The sequence below is a fragment of the Convolutriloba macropyga genome, chromosome 15, assembly GCF_964194025.1.
Source record: "Convolutriloba macropyga chromosome 15, txConMacr16.3, whole genome shotgun sequence".
Lineage (NCBI taxonomy): Eukaryota > Metazoa > Xenacoelomorpha > Acoela > Convolutidae > Convolutriloba > Convolutriloba macropyga.
Window position 1 is genome coordinate 31,210,575 of NC_134482.1, and position 18,922 is coordinate 31,229,496.

At 32.6% G+C, this 18,922-nt stretch overlaps 2 protein-coding genes across 6 annotated transcripts in view; one reads left to right on the forward strand and one right to left on the reverse strand.

The window, feature by feature from the left end:
• Positions 1-18,922, forward strand: part of LOC142354486 (uncharacterized) — a 161,701-nt gene that overhangs the window by 45,469 nt on the left and 97,310 nt on the right. The gene's annotated exons all lie outside the window — the stretch shown is intronic.
• The window catches only part of LOC142354569 (uncharacterized), a 63,244-nt gene that overhangs the window by 8,858 nt on the left and 35,464 nt on the right, over positions 1-18,922 (reverse strand). For all 5 annotated transcript variants that reach the window (XM_075406892.1, XM_075406893.1, XM_075406894.1 and 2 more), the window contains 2 exons: positions 9,271-10,031; positions 2,886-2,951 (listed from right to left, as the gene is read on the reverse strand). In XM_075406892.1, the coding sequence (XP_075263007.1) occupies positions 2,886-2,951; positions 9,271-10,031 (827 nt within the window). The remainder of the gene's footprint in view (positions 1-2,885; positions 2,952-9,270; positions 10,032-18,922) is intronic.

Consider the following 18,922-nt stretch of genomic DNA (forward strand, 5'->3'; position numbering starts at 1 on the left):
ACAGCTAGATTCCTCGTAATTTAAGGTCTTTTTTTATTAATAAAGCCAGTCGTTTTCAGACAAATGAGATCATACTGAAGATAGGGAGGCTCATGACATCAATTTGATCGCGGGTACTTTACTTTTCGGGCGTATCATCGATCGATAACACCGCTAACAGCGTTCTTTGATCAGCAGATTTTTAAAATCAAATGTAGTTGCAGCTATGCATCAAGAAATGCCAGCTGTGATACTTTCTGGCTTTCTATACGTGTTCAGCTGACGCATTATAGAGCTGATATTAATATGCGTCTATTTTTGGGCTTTTTGTTGTGCACAGTGAGTAAAATATTTTTTTAAAATGTACTTAGTCAAATTTCGCTCACTTTCTTCCAATCACAACCCATCAGAGTATTTAATAATAATAAATTGTCTATGATGATACAGAATCATTATCATTAGTTTTACAATGATTCCAAAAATAGAACACTATTGGGTAAATCAATAGCAATCGCACCAACCAAGAGCACACTATTAGGTCTAACTGACCTGTTTTTAAGTGCCTCTAGCGGAAAAAATTTCAATATCAATACCTATTCACTAAGGGTAAAACAAATTGTTTATTTTTTTAAAAAAATTGAAAAGAAAAGAGAAAAAAACATGAAGACGTTGAAGACTATCTTGTTTTCTTTTATCCAACCATTTGTGTTTTTTAGTGCTAACTGATGATTGTTCAGCAATTCTATAATTTTACTTCCTGTTATAACTGCTGTGTCATCCGCATACAGTATTAGATCTGTTTTTTTCTGCATTGATTTGATGTTATTAATTTAAATCAGCAACAGAATTGGTCCCAGTATAGACCCTTGGGGAACACCTGTTTCTACAAAATCCAAAGAAGATTTCTTGGTTCCAATTTGAATATATTGTTTTCGGTTCATCAGGAACAATTCAATAAGCTTATATGTTTCCTTACAAAAACCGTAACAATAAGTTTTAAATTTTGTAATAATAGTTTGTGATCAACAGTGTCGAACGCCTGATTTAGGCCATGAAATGAGCAGCAAGACACATTAGTTCTGTTTGTCCATAATTGACACATTTAGCAACGTAGCAATGGCATCAACTGTGCTCCATTTGTTCCGAAAATCGAACTGTTTTTCACTCAGAATGTGACAGCGATCGAGGAACTGTACCAACCTGTTATAGATTAGTTTCTCAAAAATTTTCCCGATTGTCGGTAGCAGGAGATTGGCCTGTAGTTTGTTGGCTCATGTTTGCCCTCTTCCTTGGGTAAGGGTACAACTTTGGCAATCTTTAAAGCATCAGGAAAAAAGCTTTTGATAATGCATCTATGAAACAATTGTTCCAAACTCGTTGCAAGAGGATCAGACATTTTCTTTAGAAAAATGTAGTTTAGGCCATAGGACTCTAAGCAGTACTTAGGTCGATTTTTATGCAACACTTGTTCTGTTTTTCTTTGGTATGTTTGCTCAAAAGGAAAGAGTTGCTGTTTTTCGGAGATAATTTGGTTTTATTTAAGGGTTCAATTTCAGACGAAATTTTTTTTCCAATACTCGCGAAAAAGTTATTGAAGTTTTCAACATGGTTTTAGTTGAAAATATCTTGTTCTGGCTTTTGTGTTTTTCCCATTAATTCGTTGCAGGTGTTGAAAAATTCTCTCGCATTTTGCCTCCTTTCCACGTGTAATTTTTCTTGATAGAAAGTCCGTCTTTTTTTTCTTACCAAGTTCTTAACAAGAGTACTTTGCTTTTTGTATGCAAGTTTACAAGCTTCATTACACAGCTTCCTCTTTAATCATAGTGGATGAAAAGAAGGCTATTGAACCAGAGATTGAGGTTCAAACCTTTTTTAGGACGGTGGATTATGTCAACGACGATGTCAAAGTGCTGATATTACTTTTCAGCACAACTCAATGGAAAATTAGGTAAGGGTTGCAAGCTAGCATTTTCGAAAATTAAGCGAGCGTCAGCAAATTTCAAACTTAATTTTTGAATTGAATCAAACTAATCCCCCGTCCCCGCCCCCACTTCGCGCTTCCTACAATAGCAAATATTACACAGTTGTCATTGTGGTAATGAAGTAGCGCTGATGCATATGGCAATCAATTAACCTGGATTGACGTTTTTGTCCGACAATTTGGTGTCAGATCAGAATCGAACTAGTTCTGAAGGACTAAATCAGAACAAACTAATTTTCTGGTTTGAAAGTTTAATTGAGAGTCGAGTGTTTTTAATCAATTTTCTGGTGAAATCGGTCACAATGAACTGATTTGAATTGAATTGGCATTTTTCGAACGGGTGTCGGGTGCGTAATCAAGTTTTGCTCGATAATATATTACCAACGTGTATGTGTCACCTTTAAATATCCCCTGTTCATATTCCCAGACTGATATTCCCAGATCAATCATTTCAATCCTTCTGCCCATCTCGAAAATGGACCATATGTTGAATGAAAAATGTTTTCCCATTATCGTTCTTAAATTTTCTTTTTGTGGAAACGTATGTTGATTGGTTGTGTATGCAAAAAAAGGGAAACTATTTATTATACTTCTATGAAGGACCTATGATCATACTGTGTTCATATCTGTTCAGAGTTTCGTCAATTCTTTCTTCTCTTCAGACTTTGCTTAATTTTAGTCTGATCAGAGGTCATTTCATTACGGGACCGAAGTTATAGGTACAAGGTGCTAATGTATCCCCCCTCTAAAGAGTTCAGACTCTCTACTAACGAGACGTAAGCTCCCTTGGGATGATTTTCTGGTACTAACATTTAAATTTAATTTTTCAAAATATTTCTAATTTTATGTTCAAAATTTTGCGGTTGTTCTATGTTTTTTTTAATAAATATAGCTGTTGTTATATTATAAAAATATAATGACCCACCGAGTAAGTTGTAGCTTCATGTCGCCTTCTGAATACCCACATTGCAAATATGGCCACTAATTTGTTCTGAAACATAACATCAATTAATAATCATGTTTAGGTTGATAGATTAAAATCAAACAGGATGCTCGATAATGTGCGTTCGCGCATAAAGTTCCAGCCCCGCTCATCCGCATTTTTGCCATAAATGTTTACCAAATGAGGAACAAATAGAAAACCCCCCAAAATTCAAGTATTTTTCAAAAAAAAAAAATGTGTTTGAACAAAAAGATCGCCTCCAAAGCAAATAACTCAGTGGAGTAAAAAAAGCCGCTCTAAATTGATGAGATCAATTATTAAGAAAGCGAGTCAAGACGAACAGCAAAATCAAACAAGATTTAAACCAAACATAATTACATCAAAAACTCTATGTTCATTTTAAAAAAAGAAAAACATTGATTAACAAGGTCAAAATAGCAACAAATAAATTTGAAACTAAACAAAATAAGTTGTAGTTCAAAAAGATATGGGACCATTCCACAAAAAGGCTTGGTGACAATTAGACAAAAAAGAGTAAGAAAAACAGCAAAAATAAAAAAAACGGCTTATGTTTTTCAAAACAATTAGTTTCAACGTAATGGAAAGCATTACATAGCAACTGAAAACATCAAACAAGTTTATGATCCAATACGTTTCAATAGGAGGGCATTAAGACCTGCCATTATTCATTTCTTCATGCAGCTGCAAAAAAAAACAACAAATAGAGACAACAAACAAAAATTCAATTAAACTATGCGAGAAAAAGCTGTCAGAGCCCTAAAGCCATATTTTTTACCTCAAAAAAATATGTTCCATTGAGCCTTCCTCGAACACCAATAATTTAGTATGCGACCTCTCGTTATTGAGAATAGGTTACAAGAAGACAAAGAAGAAGAAAAAAAGGGCAATACTAAAAAATACTTTTATATTTTTGAACACAATCATTTTCAAAGTCATGAAAGCCATTAGCTAGAGAATGAAATAATTAAATAGGCTTGTTTATACTTCCAAAAGAAGGGCTTGAGACCTGTTCTTATTCAGAATATGTTTTACGTCTACATAAAGAACGTCAAATATAGACGAAAATCAAAAATTATTTTACTTTTTTTTTAAAAAAAACCTGTGTCGATGCCAGTAAATTCATCACGAAACCTTTAAAAACATTAGGTTTTATACATTTGCACATCCCCCCGACAACAGTAATGACATATGTGAGCTATAATTAACAAGAATAGGTAACAGGAGACAAAAAGATCAAAAATGCGATGTTGAAAAATGTTTTTTTTGCAATTTTTGAAAACAATTGTTTCAATGTCATGAAAGCCTTAAGCTATCTACTCAAACCAACAGTACATAGGCTCATTTTCTCCTCCGTAAGACGACAACGAGACTTTTTATTATCCAAGAATTTTCATACGACTACAAAGACAAAATAAGAGCATTCCTTCTTAGCTGGCATTAAGCTACAAGTTGATCAAAATAAGAGAAAAATAGTGGCAAAGTTCAATAAATAGTGGAAAAATAGTGGCAAAGTTCAATAGTGGCAAAGTTCAATAAACTGAAAGAAACTTAAAGCGTTTATTGACTTGTCGTAAGTTTTCAATCGTCTCTCAACCCAACAAAACAAAACTAAACTAGCTGTTTTCTGCACCTATTAGAGCAATTTAAAAAACTCAAACATTTTTGAAAAGATCACGAGATCTGACCATTGCAATTTTGTCAATATTCGAAACTAAAAATTTTTATTGTGCTTCTACTTTGGCTTGAATCTTTCAAACTCTAGAACTGACTCTTAGTTGCCTTCCAAATCAAAGCTGCAAAGCAAAAGTTTTTTGAGGTAGAGTTTCTGGGCAGATGTTTTATATTTCAGTGGAAGTAAAAAAACAAATTTTGATGATTTTTCTCAGCTGTTTTTTCCAATGTTTTGTCAAGAATACTTAAAAATGGCCCTAAAATTTTTCCCCTATTTTTTTATCCAATTAGACTGTTTTTTTATATCTATATTTTTTCCAAAATATTACATGTTGCCCTGATAAAATATGCATGAAGCCTCATAATAAGTCACACTTTTTTTCAAAACAGATTAACAATTTATTATTTTTAACTTTGTAACCAAATGAAAAAAAGGAACTAAGTCTAGGTGCAATGTGAAAAACAGGTTATCCACCATTAATTGCAATGACAGATTATCCAGTATTAATTACGATTGTCCATCGCTGAGAGTCTTTGACATTAATCAAACCAGTAGCTTTAAAAAAACAACTGCTTTAAATAAAAAGCAACAATTTGTTTATTTTGTGTTGTCAAATAATGGTGCACCGCTAAGAAAAAACTCTGGCCCTGTTCCAAAAGACTCCGCTACGCATCGCACGATAAATAACTTTAATAGTTTTACGACCAGATTATAAAAACTTTGATCAAATAGCCCTGAAAAACTTTTGAGTAGTAGTAATCATTATTTCTATCTAAAAAAGTACTTCTTTAAACAAAAAATGACTTCAAAAATCACGAAAACTGCATATTGAAGTTTTTCGTAGCAGTTTACTTACCTTTTAACCCAATTTGTCTGAAGCCTCATAAAATATGCATGAAGCCTCATAATAAGTCACACTTTTTTTCAAAACAGATTAACAATTTATGATTTTTAACTTTGTAACCAAATGAAAAAAAGGAACTAAGTCTAGGTGCAATGTGAAAAACAGGTTATCCACCATTAATTGCAATGACAGATTATCCAGTATTAATTACGATTGTCCATCGCTGAGAGTCTTTGACATTAATCAAACCAGTAGCTTTAAAAAAAACAACTGCTTTAAATAAAAAGCAACAATTTGTTTATTTTGTGTTGTCAAATAATGGTGTAAAATTTGTAATGGTGTCAAATAATAGTGTCAAATAATAATTTGTCTAAAATTATTAATGTGTATTGGTCAACAACAGGCAAATAATTGAAACACCACATCAATATACATGTTTTCAATTGCAGAATTAAATCGCAGTTTTTAGCGGCAGCTCTTATCTGTAAATTATTTTGGAACACCTAGAAACTCTAAGACATTAAAATTAAAGTGATTAGCCATTTTGTTTCATTCTAGTTTTTTTGGTTAATATTTTTGCCAAGCTTTGCGAATCTGAAACTTTTTTAAATCAAAAGGGTCCCAAATAAGCTTTTGTTTCCTACTTCGTTTAAATTTGCAGGAAGTAGAGACCTAATATCTGCTGCCACGATCTTTGGACACTTCAACAAAGACAGCTGTACATTCGCTTCCAATAGGATTTTTCTGGAATGAAAAAGTTGCCGGTTTTTTGAAAAACAATTCTAATAAATTTACAAATGCATGTTTTTTTGTGGTTTATTAAAATATTTAATTTGCTATTTGATCTATTTTTCAAATATATGGAATAATTTTTTGATTTTTTGATAACAAAAAAAATCAGGGCTAGGTTTGGACACATCATGCATTCTTACAATCAATAATTACTCTGACTAGATTGGGGCGCGGATTTTTCAAAGTTTTTCGCAGTTTTTATTTTTTTATGTTGATTACTGACAAGAATTATTTCCAATCACGGATCAATCAATGACAGATCCTATTTACAACAAAATAAGGCCATATGAAAATAGTGTTTATCTCTAGAGAAAAGCTCATAATTTTTCTGGCTTTGACAATGTATTTTCGTAAACTTTTAAAGATTTCTTTTTGGTTTGGATTCAGTTGTCATTATTTTGCGGCCTCCTAACTACCTTTTAAAATAAAAATGTTCAATTGGGTTCTAAGAGAGCTGCAAGTGACTCTATACAATGCCTTCAGTTGTTTTCTAAGGCGTCTTATGAATATATTTGTTTTCAGAGATTGATACCGAAATTTTGAAAATTGTCATTTTTTGAAATAAATTCAACCACATGTAGCCACAAGGGAATTCAACCACAAAGGAAAAATACTCCTCATAGTGATTTTGTATTCAAGTAAAATTCTTTGGCTTTCTTACTACGAAATCTGATAAAAATTTTGTGAATTTTTGCATATGTTCTTGTATTTGAGGTAGTTTTTTATATTCTTTTCAAATATTCATATCAAGTGTAGCTCCAATAGGCATTGCAGGAATGCACCTAATGAACTTTTGTACTTCTGTGAAGATCTGTTATTTTAATTACTGCGAAGCCGTTCTCTCGCAAAACTTATTTGGTTTGTGTCTTTGCCTGTAAATGTAGTTCTTTTTTCGTAGGGCGTACCCCTGTCAATCGAAAACTCTAACTGCTTCCATAGATGATTAAAGGAATCTATTTACTGATTTCGGTTAGAGCAAAAAAATTCTAATGACTCAATGATTTTATTAAGAGAATAATATCGGCATATTTTCGCGTTATTTAATTTCTTTTCAACTTATCACATTAAAAAAGCTCCGATTGACATTAAAGGACCTGTTTAAAAACTTAAGTGAATAGCCTATATTTTCAGCGATTGCTCATCTCATTATAACGGCTGGCTCGGCATATTTATGACAACTGAAAGCCTTGATTGATTCCACGATTGTTTAACTAAATCTTTTTCCTGATTTCAGTTTATAGCTAACGGTTTCAAATACTTTCTATTAGTTTTTGTATAAAAAATTTTTATCATTCTCATTCTTCACTATTCCCAAACACTAAGTTTTTTATTGACAGAACTCGCCAAAATCTGTTGCTCTAAATAATATTTTTGCTGTTGGTTATAACTTGACAGATGTCTATAGAAGTTAGAAATGTTTTTCATAAGAGGTTCGTGAGTTTTCAATATTCATGACTGGTCAGTATTTTTGGTTCCTTCTCTTGTTTTTTCCACAAAACTATTTTATCGAGAAGATCCAGTTAAAATCAAAAGAGGCCAAAGCAAATCATTTAATCGCTTTCGTCAGTTTAAAATTTTTAAAGGTTTTTGATGTATTATAGATGTAATGGCTTCAACATTGTGGCTTTGATAGATAATTTGCGAAATTTTAATTGCTGTCCATATTTGCTGTTTTTGTCGTCTGAGGTTTTGGTCTCAATAATAACAGGCGCAAATGTTTCCTGAGCTATTGCAAAATGATCTGTTTTTGTTTTAAGTGTAAAGCTTATGGTTTGTTAGTGTTTGAAAATGTTTGATTTGGAAGAATCAGTGGCTTTTTGTGTTTTTTCAATTTTATTTTATTTTTTCAATTTTTCAGCTTGGTCTCTGTAACAACAGGTCGCATCCTCTTTCCCGTAAACCAAGATCCAATCTTAATACTAATTTTATTTTAAACTAATGTTTTCTTGGCTTTGGAACAACACATTTTCATAAGAAAAGTGCGATTTTTGGTTGTGTGGTTGATTTGAGTTTCGTTCTTTTCCACATTAAAACACTAATGGGGTGGCCCAATTGGTGTTGCAAAAGTTCAAAATTAACGGTGTTCAATATTCTCCATGAATAGCCTGTGGTTTCAACGGTTGCTGCACTGCGTTTTTGCTAATTTCATTTGTTCTTTGTTTCGTTTTTGCTGTTTTTCTTCGTTCGTCCGACATGTTACGGATAACGCCAATTCTCAATTGCTTCTTTGACGTATAAACTAGCTTTCTTAACGAGGCGCATTGATACAAACTGGATTCAATCAACTGGAAGTTGTTGAAGTTGCTTTCAAAACGAGAGCTTTTTGAACCTCGTCTTGTCTGCTCTTCTTTGCCGGCCTCTCACGGAGTCGCATTATTGAGAGGTCTTATATCTTATCCAATGAAAATCTAATGCGGTACATGTTGATTTGTTTAGATCAGGTTCTATCGGATTCAATTTTATTTTGTTTTTTTTCTGTTTTTTTAAATATAGCAATTGAGTTTTGGTCGTAACCAATGTTTGCTAATATTTGTTTTTGTGTGTGCCTTGTTCATTACTCTCATTGACGGCGGCAGGTCTCATCGGCTCTCTAATCCAGCATTATTTTTTCACTTAATTGTTTGTTGAATTATATGTGTTTTTGGAACCTTTTCATTCTCTTCCTCATTTGGTATACTAATAAAGCAAAACGTGGATGGGCGGGGTCGGAACATCATTAGTGAACGCACATTACCGAGCCTCCTTGTTGCAATATATATTCAATTGGCCAAAAGAGTTAACTTGTGAAAAGTTTCAAACCTGATTGAGAAAAAAGTTCTTTGGCACTAATATTGTGAATAATTATTTTTCGGTTCTGATTTCAGAAAACTTAGAGCATTTCAAACCTTCTGAAAACTTTTCAGATTGGCTTCAATTATATAATTATATGTATGAACATTAAATATTTCCACATAACAATTGATCATAGCCTCAAATTAACTTGTGGCGTGCACAAGAACACCTATGTTAGATAACAACCTCTTTATCGGTGAACTTACGTAAAGAGAAGCTAATATGAAGACGAGGGGTAACCAAATTGTAGTGTCGTTTTCCAACTGATAATCAACCACCGATAAAACGACATTGACAGTGGAGAAAAACAGAATGGTAACTGCTGAGTTGAACACCTGGTCCCATCGGGCATTGGGTGAAATCCTAACTAAGGGTTCCTTCCGCTTTGGGGGCATTTCGAATGAGGAGGTGCAAATCGTGGGTTCCGATCTTGACCTGGTCGGGGTCAAGGGTACCGATTGAGAGCGACCTCTTGGCGACCTTAATTGGTCTAAAGAGTTGTTGAGCGGGCTTGCTTTTGGGATGAGAGGTTGTGTCGAAGTTATAAACCCGGACGGGCTATTTTTCACGCTTTCCTGGGGGCACAATTGAGGGTGAATTAGCGAGTGGTAAAGGTGATTAGTAGCATTGATTAACTGTCGATGGGGGGCCTCAAAATGGAATTGCTGATTGCGTCTAGCACAGGTAACACAGGTGAAACAGTGATTTTCATGCGTGGGTGATGTGAATTCGGATGATTCTGGTGAAATATGCAGAGCACCGTTGTTATTTGGTTGTAATAGGTTATAACCATAGCGGCTATTGTTGTAGATTTCAGGCAGATAATTGGGTGTTATTTGGAACCCATTTTGAAGTTGTAATTGCCCGCTGATTGATGTTTGGTCGGCTGGGGGTGACCCAGAAGGATGAATAGCCGACTGGGGGGCTTTGTTGGTGATTACTCGAACTCCAAACGGCCAAAATTCGTCTGTGAAATAAAAAGTGATTATTTCGAGTTATGCGATTTGCAAAATTAATACATATTTGCAGCTTTTAAAAATTTTTAAAAAAATTCGTATGCCCGAAATGTAACTTCAAAGCGTATTAGATAATTGAATGAACAATTGACCCCGAAAATGTAAATATTTTATATGAGTTTTTGCAAAGGAATATGATACAGAAATTCATGTGAACTCAAATTGCAGAATTATAGTCTGAAATTAACAGACTTTTGCAATTAAATACCAGTTCAAAAGTTGTTAAAAAACCCAAATCAGTTCAAAACTTGATTAAAAAATAGATAAGTGAAATTTTTGTGGCTTGCGTGCTTGACAAATAGTAAATGCGGAAATTACCCAGATACAATAAACGAACAGTCGTAAAACTTTTATAAGCAGCTGAAATGATGGAAATTTGTTCCCAGTTTCCTGGTCAACAGATATGAAAATAAGGCTCTTGCATAAAATGCCCCAACTCGTCGTATGCAAACAATTTTTCAAAACTTGAACACAAAAAAAAACCTGTTTAAGGTGTGTGCATGTCGACAGCTATTTTAAAGATTATATGTTATACTTGAACTGCTAGAGCGGGCTGACCAAGCATTCTAACATCATTTCAACCTCCAATTTTTGTGCCAACGTTTATCGCATAATTTTTTTTTTCAAAAATGAAAATAAATGAGGTTTATTTGTGAACCACTTAAGTTTTCATATTCAGATTTGAGGAAGGCTTGAAAAACAAAAATACTCAACTAAATATTACGTAGTTAAAAAATTTCCTAATTTTTGATTATGAATATCTAACCGTTCTACAAACTGGTTGCGTAAGCTCACATGAGATTCTGTTTCTTTTGAAACGCAGGACAGGAGACAAAAAGAAAATTATGATAAAGCATCATTAAATCATTCATCTTGAATAGGCAAAAAAGCTACCCTTTGAAGTGTTTTGATTGTTTTTGCACATGGAGAGCTGAATACAATTTTTATTTTCTATTATTTGACAAAATCCAGTAAAACAAAAAATTAGCTGCAAATCTTTAAATTTTAATCAATAGGACAACCCCTTAGGTTGAGTGTTAAATTTAATTCTTTGTGAGCTTCAAGTGTGAAGAAACATCGTTGAGAAATTAACAATATTTTTCTGTTCAAACTTTTCATCAAAAAAATATTTTTTTAATTTATTGTTCCGACCCCTCTTGAGGGGGAAGGAACTATATACTCAAATGGGTTTTTTTTTGTTTTGTTCAGTCAATTTTCGCCGATCGATATATTCATCGTAGAGACTTGAGACTGGTATCATTAGACAGCTCGTCCAGCGTAGAATATAGAGTTAAAAAGATTTTTTTAATTTTCGTTTTCTACACTGAGTTATCGAGGTTTAAACTTTTGAAAAAGTAGAGTGAATTCACGTTGTTTTATTCACATTTTCCGAAATTTTTGCCTAATTTTTTGTCAATTTTGCTAAAATTTGATAAAATTTTTAAAAATAGTGTCGTTGATTTTATTTTTAAGGACAAAAAAGCCTTGTTGATTATTCTGATTGAATATTTTTGGTCAAAAACTCTGGATAGACATTTCAAAATTCAGCCTTCTCCATCAAAAACAGCACAAAATAAACTACTTTAGTCCACTTTGATAAAATTTGCCGGCACTACACCCCCAAACACTAATACAATCTTTGTAGACTCAGAAGGGGGCTAATCCTACTTCAACTTCCGCTGAGAGTACTCTGTAGTTAAAACTTTGCCGTTTTTTGCTAACTTTACTCGTATATTATAAAAAATGCAGAATTTTTTTCGATTTTTCAACTGACAAAATATCTATATCTACAATTTTGAAAAATCAATAGTTCCTAACGGACAATAGGCATTAGCAGGGCTAGTTTTGTGCCAATCTTTGACTGTTACAATCCAAAGAGAATTCGGATTGCAATCAGTCGGTCTTCTTTTTTGAAAAGACCTCTTTTAATTATAAAGAAAAGAACATATCAAATGAAAGCTCAAGAGTGATAGATCCAATTGGCTTCCTAAGCAGCTCCAAACTAAATCATTTTGTTTTTTACTTGAAAGTTTAGGATTGTTTCAACTTTTAAAAATAATTGATTTTTAAATAAATAATGGCTTAATGAACTTTTCCTCCATTTTTTTCTTGATTTTGTCAACTTACCGCTTAGTGTCAGCAAAGACAGAATGCTACTTCATTCTAATGATTTGAAAACTGGTCTCGATTGCGTTTTTAAGCGTGAAGCTATTGTTTTCTGGCTTTGATACTACTAGATTTCATTTTTTTTTGTTTTTAGAAATTTGCCAGTTTTTCACGTTTTCTAGTCACACTATCACATTACTGACAGTTCGTAGATCACATTACTAGCGTTGAAAATAAAATACAATTGAACATATTAAAATCCTCAAAGATATAAATTATCTTTTTAACGGCCTCGACACTTCTTTCTTCAAAAAATTAATTCAATTTTTTAATTTTGTCTTTAACTGTCTTTTTTACTTTGTCATTTCAGTTGTATGAAATTTCCTGTATAGTGATAGGTTCCAAAGGCTTTTTATGGAAGGGTAGACGAGCCATTATTCTGATATTTGTAGATAGCTGATGCCTTTCATGACTTTGAAAACAATCGTTTTCCAAAACTAAAAATAAAAATTGTTTTATCTTCGCAAGTTTGTTCTTTTTTTCTTTTGTTACCTAATCTCGTTAATTACAGGTCAAATATAACTTTATGGGTGTCAAGAAATGGTGTCAAAAATGGTTGATGTCCCAAAATCTGTTTTTTTAAAGAATGCGTTATGACCTTACTGACTTCGACACCGGTTTTTAACAAAAAAAAGTAATTTGATTTTTGTCATGTTTGACGTTCTTTTTGTAGATGCACGAATTATTCTGGATAATTGCAGGTCTCAAAGAATTCTTTTAGATGAATAAATGACCGTGTTGAAATGTTTCATTTTTTAATTAATGTTTTTCATGACTTTGGACATAATTTTTTTTCGGAAAAAAAAATTATTACAAACTTTTGCCATTTTCTCTTTTTCGTCTACTGTTACCTTGTCTCATTTATTAAATGGCCAAATACTGCATTATCGGTGTTTGAAGAAGGCGCAAACGATTATATTTTGAGGGCCGAAATTTGGCTTGACGGTTTTGACAGCGTTTTCTGGCAAGTTTCAATTGAATTTTTGTTTGTTGTTTTTGTTGTTCTTTTTAGCCGCCTAAATAAATGAATAAGAACAGGTCCCAATGCCCTTCTATAGAAGCATTGGTAATTGTAAAGTTTTGGGATATTATGCTTGATTTCTAATGGTTTAAATTACTTTTAAAATAATTGTTTTAAAAAAAAGTGATTTTTTTTAACTTTACTGTTTTTGTTCTATGTTGTCTAATTGTTACCAAAGCTTTTTATGGACTGGTCCATATCTTTTCTGCTGATTTATAAGTTATTTTGTTTAGTTTTAGGTTCATCTGATGGTATGTTGACTTTGTTATTTAATTTTGTTTTTTAAAACGGACAAAAAGTTTTTGATGTAGTTATTGTTTTTTGTTGTTTTATTTTGCTGTTCGTCTTGACTCGCTTTCTTAAAATTGGCATATCATAGCAGTTTAACAGTTTAATGCTTCAATTTTTACTCCACTGAGTTATTTGCTTTGGAGGCTATCTTATTGTTCATACACAATTTTTTTGAAAATTAATTGTGCTTTTTGGGTTTTTTGGTATTCCCAAAAAATAATTTTTGGGTTTTCTATCTGTTCCTCATTTGGTAGACAATTATGCCAAAATTGTGGATGTGCGGGGTCGGAACTTTATGTGCCATCGCACATTGCTGAGCCGCCTTGTTTCCTTTAGACTGTTCTTATTATTATAGAAAATTTGACATTGGAGAGGAGGGAAACTCTTTCCGAAGAGCTACATCCATTTGTCTTGTTCTTTGATGATTTGCATTTCCAAAAACGTGCAAAAAACTGAGAAAAAACGTTCCTTCGGTTCCCATAAAATTTGGGAATATGAAATGATTTCTTCAAACTACCAATGAGAAACGTTTTACAAAACTTTTGCGTTTTCCAATTTTAGACAGATCTGGAGTCAAGGTCTAAAAATGAATAACTCTGAAATATAATGAAATGAATACAGAGTTCTATGAAAGTTAAGAAAGAGAAAGAAAGCAGTAGTAAAAAATGTGAGAGTATATTATCATAGCTTTTCTAAAGACGGATTTAATCAAATTAAAAAAAATTGTCATGTTTTTCAAAACATTTTCCTTTACCTCTGCACTATTTTGTTTGCCGAAATTTTGAAAACTATTCTTCTAAAATGTATTCATAAAAAAACTATTGAAAAAAGTAAACTTCTTACAAATCTGTTATTTTTTAATATCAGAAATGTACTACTTGGAAACCAAAAACGTTGAAAGAGTGATATGTGTAAACGCGTTTTATAATTTGAAATTCAATTTTTCATCAAGAAAAAATTGAAAATGTTAGAAAACACTTTTGTACATCTGCACTTAAGATATCAATAATCCAAAAATTAATGAACAAAAAAGAAAGAGTACAAGGTTAGCATCAACATTACAACAAGTGAATATAAAGATTTAATTCCGGATCTTTTCCAATTTTAAGCCAATCCCCCCGTACTTTATGTTCCCCAACGACAAATTAGGCATAACAAATGATTGTTAAAACAGCTCCTGCGCTCGGAAGTTGCAATCAATTGGCAACCATAAACGGAAAAAACTGCAATTCTTTAATTGATAGCACGTTTTATTCAGGGCTTTAGCCAATTTGTGACCACAAAATTGCAGTGGAGTTCAAAAAAAGAACAAAAAAAAAACAAATTTTAAAACTCAAACATAAACCGACTATCGTCGGACTCTCGAACGACCTGCAGGGCAATTTAATTCGGAATGGGCTTCAGTAAAGAAAAAATTATCCCTATGGCCACAAAAAAGCCGAATAGGGAGCGATTCGAACCTCAAGAGTCCTAGGCAATAACTTACAAACGTTTACAATAATTGCTTCAAATTTCGTTCGAGAGCAATTGATAATGTTACAATATAACGAGTAATTTAGAACGCAATCAAAAACTGAAGAAATTTTGACTTAGAGTAGTATTTAACAAATTATGAACCGTTGCTTAGCAAAATAAAAAATTTATACAACATACCTATATAAAAGTGGAGTAACGGCAGTCCGAATGGATTACAAAGAAAAAAAATAAATTTTACTTACAATTCGAAAAAAATAGCTTGTGGAAATTCTTTACTGCTTGCAAAAGTGTGGGCTGGGGAAAACAATATTTAGAAAAAACTTGAAGCCATTGTAATGAATATTGAAGTAAAATGGTTTGATGGATAAAAGTAAACTTATAAACAAGAATTTTTTTGCCACAAAATATAGAGATTAAATTGGAAAATTGGAATGAGTGAAATTTGAAGGTGCAAATAAGATTCAGATCGAAGTGTGATGGAAAATGTGTAAAAATGTCATAAAAATTGAGCAGATTTTGCAGGAACTGTAAAATGGAAACAGATTTTTTGCCCGAAGAAAGGAAGCGTCAGTCATGCGTGAGGTGATTAGGAGAAAATAATTCTTGGGGCGTTAAGCAGGTAAATAGGCCAGTCATAAACCAACTGGTTATGAGTTATGATCAACTTATAACCACAACAGTTATATATAATACACGCAAATAGAAAAAGTGCCCGCTTAGCTAATCAGAAAACAAGATACTCCCTCAACTCCCCAACCCCCCCCCCCCTCACCCCAACTCACCCGAACACGCACACACACACACACACACACAAACGCACCCCCCCCCCCCCCCCCCCCACTACAACTACTCCCGCTTAACGTCGCCACCACTCACCGCAATGTCATAAAATATGTGCTATTTTGTCACACTGGGGAAGGTTGGGAAATATTGAATATGGAAAAATTGTGAAACAGAAGTTTGTTTCCATTAAGGTGGGAATATTCAAGCCCCGGGTCAGTTAATTTTTGGGTTGCAATTGCTGTTTGTTCGACCTGGCCAGATGCTTATCTATTCATACATGTCGAAACAAATTAGCCCAAAAATTCAACACCCCCCCCTCCACCTCCATTTTCCCGCCGTCTTATTTCCCCCTACCTGCCCACTAACATATCGAGCAAGAGCCGCCCAAAATTCTCCGCATTTGAATGTCAAAACTACGATTTAGTTTATTAAAATAAACATGCTATACACAAACCTAATAACGTTTGAGCCCTTGGGCTAATCAGGGGTATAAAGGAGATTATTGATAAATATTGTTAGTAGTTATCGGGTTGGGTAGTTATAAATTTATAAATGGATTACAAAGGATTTATAGGAAATTGGCTATGATTTATTGGCGCCGTATTGTGAGCTAATTGAGATTGGTGCTATTTTTACGCTAATTTAGAATAGAAACTTCAGATAAATTTGCTAAATTGAAATGATAGATTTTTATTCCGGGGTTTCAATAAGGGCGGAAACGTTTTTGCAAACTTTTCGAGGAGAACCAAGAAACTCGGCTACATTAAACGCTTCCCTCCACTAAATATTTGTCTATTTTTCTTACATAAAAATTTTCATTTTGGTATAATTGAGTCACTTGGTGTGGCGAAAAAGAATAAAAACTTTGAGTAAGTTCTGACACTTTATATTGATCAGATTTTCACTAAAAACCTCTTTTTCCTAATCTTTTTAACAAAGTCCTCGTTTGATATTTGATCGTTCTCTGCAAACTGCTCAGGTCATTTTACCTCCAATTTTCTTGAGACGCCGTTCAGAAAAAAAGTATGAACAATTTTATAACAAACTATACAAGTTCAAAGTTTTGAGCTCACCATTGAAGACAAATTGGTTTCTCCAATTGAGCAACCTATGCAAACATCTGCAAACGCTAAATAATCTAATCAAGTTAATAAAAAAAATTTCAATATTTCATTATCCCATACATTTTATAAATGACCATCAATAACATTTCTGCGTCCCTCGGAGTGGTTGAAATCAAATAGTGGCTGGCGTCGGTCAAACCATTTTCCCCACTGTTTTAAAAAGATAGATAGAGATTCAAAAAAATTGTTGACTATGTCAGAAAAAAACAATGACATCTAAGTAAAATTCGAAAGAGTATAGTATATGTTCAAGTGTTCTGAATGGTTTTGAATGTTTGTTACTCTTAAAAAAACCATTAGAAAAAATTCGTTCTGTTGGAGAGACAGAACAATGTTTTATGAAGCCGAAAGGTAAATAAAGTTCATTTTTGTTGAAAACTAAGTAAACAGAGTTCCTCATTTTTCTAAAGAAAAAAATAGCTCTCTAGTTTTCTTGTATGACTTTTGCTACTTTAACCTTAAAAAAGCATCTCACTTAGATTAGAATTGGAATTAACCGCAACTTTCAAAGATAATGGCTAATGAAGTTCACTGCGTTAAGACAAATCAATTTTAAAGTAAACGCAGATTTCAAAGAAGATTTCTTTAAAAAAGCAAATTAAAGGAACTCAGAAAAATGTAAAGAAATCTGCAGGAGTTTAACGTTAAAAATTTTATTAAAAAGAAACAATTTCTCAAAAATTAAACACTTCAATCTGAACTCGCTGAAAGTTTTCATAACAAGTATTTAATTTTCTATAACAAAAAATACAAAGAAAACAAAATTTTTGATAAAATTGGGTCTCAGAGAGTAAATACACATAAGTAGAACTACTCTAGTTAATTTTTCAAAATGAAAACCGAACACAATTTGAAACTGTTTTCTAGTGTACTGAAACTTTTGCTAGTGTTTTTTTTTGTCATTTTCGTAATCTTATAAACTCTTTCAATTCACTCAAAAGTCTGAAAAAAAAACATGCCACAAAAAATTATTTAAATTGATATAAAGTAAAGATATTTTTTTGATAAACATGTGAATTAACAAAATGAACAGAAAAAAAGATTGGTCAAATTTGACTTCGAACAATTTTCCTTTCAATGAAGAAAAATTACCGCGATTAATTAGCAAAAAAATAAGAAACATCAAAAAGATAACAAAAAAGAATCCATCCAACAATGGTGATGGATTTTTCCCGGCTGACAAAATGCCAATTATTCAACTGAAAGTCCTCAAAATCTAGTAAATTAATTTAAAGAAAAAAGAGTTTATCCGGTAATCATACATGTGTACCTTAAAACTATAACACGCTCAGCGAACTTAAACTTAGTTTGATTTTCATAGATAAGATGGACTGAACTTTCAATAAACGAGTCAGAAAGGAGTGACAAACAGTACTTTTAAACAAATTCTATGGAGTGTTTCTATGGTGATGGATTTTTCCCGGCTGACAAAATGCCAATTATGCAACTGAAAGTTCTCAAAATCTAGTAAATTAATTTAAAAAAAAAGAGTTTATCCGGTAATCATACATGTGTACCTTAAAACTATAACACGCTCAGCGAATTTAAACTTACCTTGATTTTCATAGATAAGATGGACTGAACTTTCAATAAACGAGTCAGAAAGGAGTGACAGACAGTACTTTTAAAAAAATTCTATGGAGTGTTTCTGCCAGGTAGCATCAGATGGCTCCTGTTTGTTTCGGCCTATACTGAGTTTTTACAAAAAAAATTGCAGATCAATTAAATTTAGAAAATCCATATAGATCTCTATAGATCATAAAAATCGAAGTCCTAAATTATCAAATTGCCATAATGTATCAAAATTTTTGCGTAGAATGTTTCTAGCTTCAAAAAATGAAATAAAAGACAAAATTGCATTGATCGATTAAAACTGCATCTTCTTGAAACTAAAAAAGTTTCCTCCTTGCAACTTCAGTGGGCGATTGATTAATATAATTTAAAAACTTAACTTAAAATGTTACAATAGGTCAACATTACT